Genomic DNA, 771 nt, shown 5'->3' on the forward strand with positions numbered 1-771 from the left:
GGCTGGCCTGGTGCTCTCAGTAATCTCAGTTCTGCCACCAAACTGCAGCATCTCACCCTTGCTTTGGGCTCGGGATCATTATTTATTGTATATTCTTTATAAAGGGAACTTCTGTGCACATTTTATATGAGCCAGATAACCAGAACTGGGGTATCAGGGGAGTCCTAGGGCCGAGTGCTTGCACCAAGTCAGAAAAGCAGAAGTCAAGGCTTCTAATTTCAGCTCTGCCACTGTTGTGGTCTGGCTGTGCCTGTACAGAGAAGTGGCAGCTCCCCTTGCCTTGCCCACGCTGCTGTCTTACAGAACCAAGACATGGGGCAGGAGGAAGGAGGAGGACTGAGGACTGCACCCAGCTCTCACAGACATGTGGGTGCGTTATTTTGAAAACACAGAAGCAGATCTTGGTTTCAGCAGATGTAGCATTGCCACATGAACATAAATGTTTCGGTCACTGATGTGCTGACAGAAATTGTCTTGTGTTATTTTGTTGCAGGAAAGCCTGAAGTAACTATGCAGGTGGTGTTCAAGCAGATCTCCTGCATTGCTGACAGTTACCCTGCCTCATCCTGGGTTTGGAGGAACTGTCCTGAACTTAACTCATCCAAGTAAATAATTTTCCCTCTTTTGGATTCATTGCAAAGACCGTATCTGAGCTATCTTTGGTTAAACAAAGACTAGGTGTAAGTAACTAAGTGTAAAATGCACTCTTGACAGTTTGTGCAAGGGGATGTGGTGGCCCACTCCAGGGGAACTGGATTGCCAAAAGTAGGG

At 47.0% G+C, this 771-nt stretch overlaps 1 protein-coding gene across 1 annotated transcript in view; it reads left to right on the forward strand.

Moving 5' to 3' along the window:
* FLT3 (fms-related tyrosine kinase 3) overlaps nucleotides 1-771 on the forward strand; it is a gene marked incomplete at its 5' end in the record, with an annotated part of 29,798 nt that overhangs the window by 17,158 nt on the left and 11,869 nt on the right. Inside the window, one exon of the mRNA XM_010134944.1 lies at nucleotides 494-605. Within this exon, the coding sequence (XP_010133246.1) occupies nucleotides 494-605 (112 nt within the window). The remainder of the gene's footprint in view (nucleotides 1-493; nucleotides 606-771) is intronic.

This window comes from Buceros rhinoceros, unplaced genomic scaffold (assembly GCF_000710305.1).
Source record: "Buceros rhinoceros silvestris isolate BGI_N320 unplaced genomic scaffold, ASM71030v1 scaffold6274, whole genome shotgun sequence".
Taxonomy (NCBI): Eukaryota; Metazoa; Chordata; class Aves; order Bucerotiformes; family Bucerotidae; genus Buceros; species Buceros rhinoceros.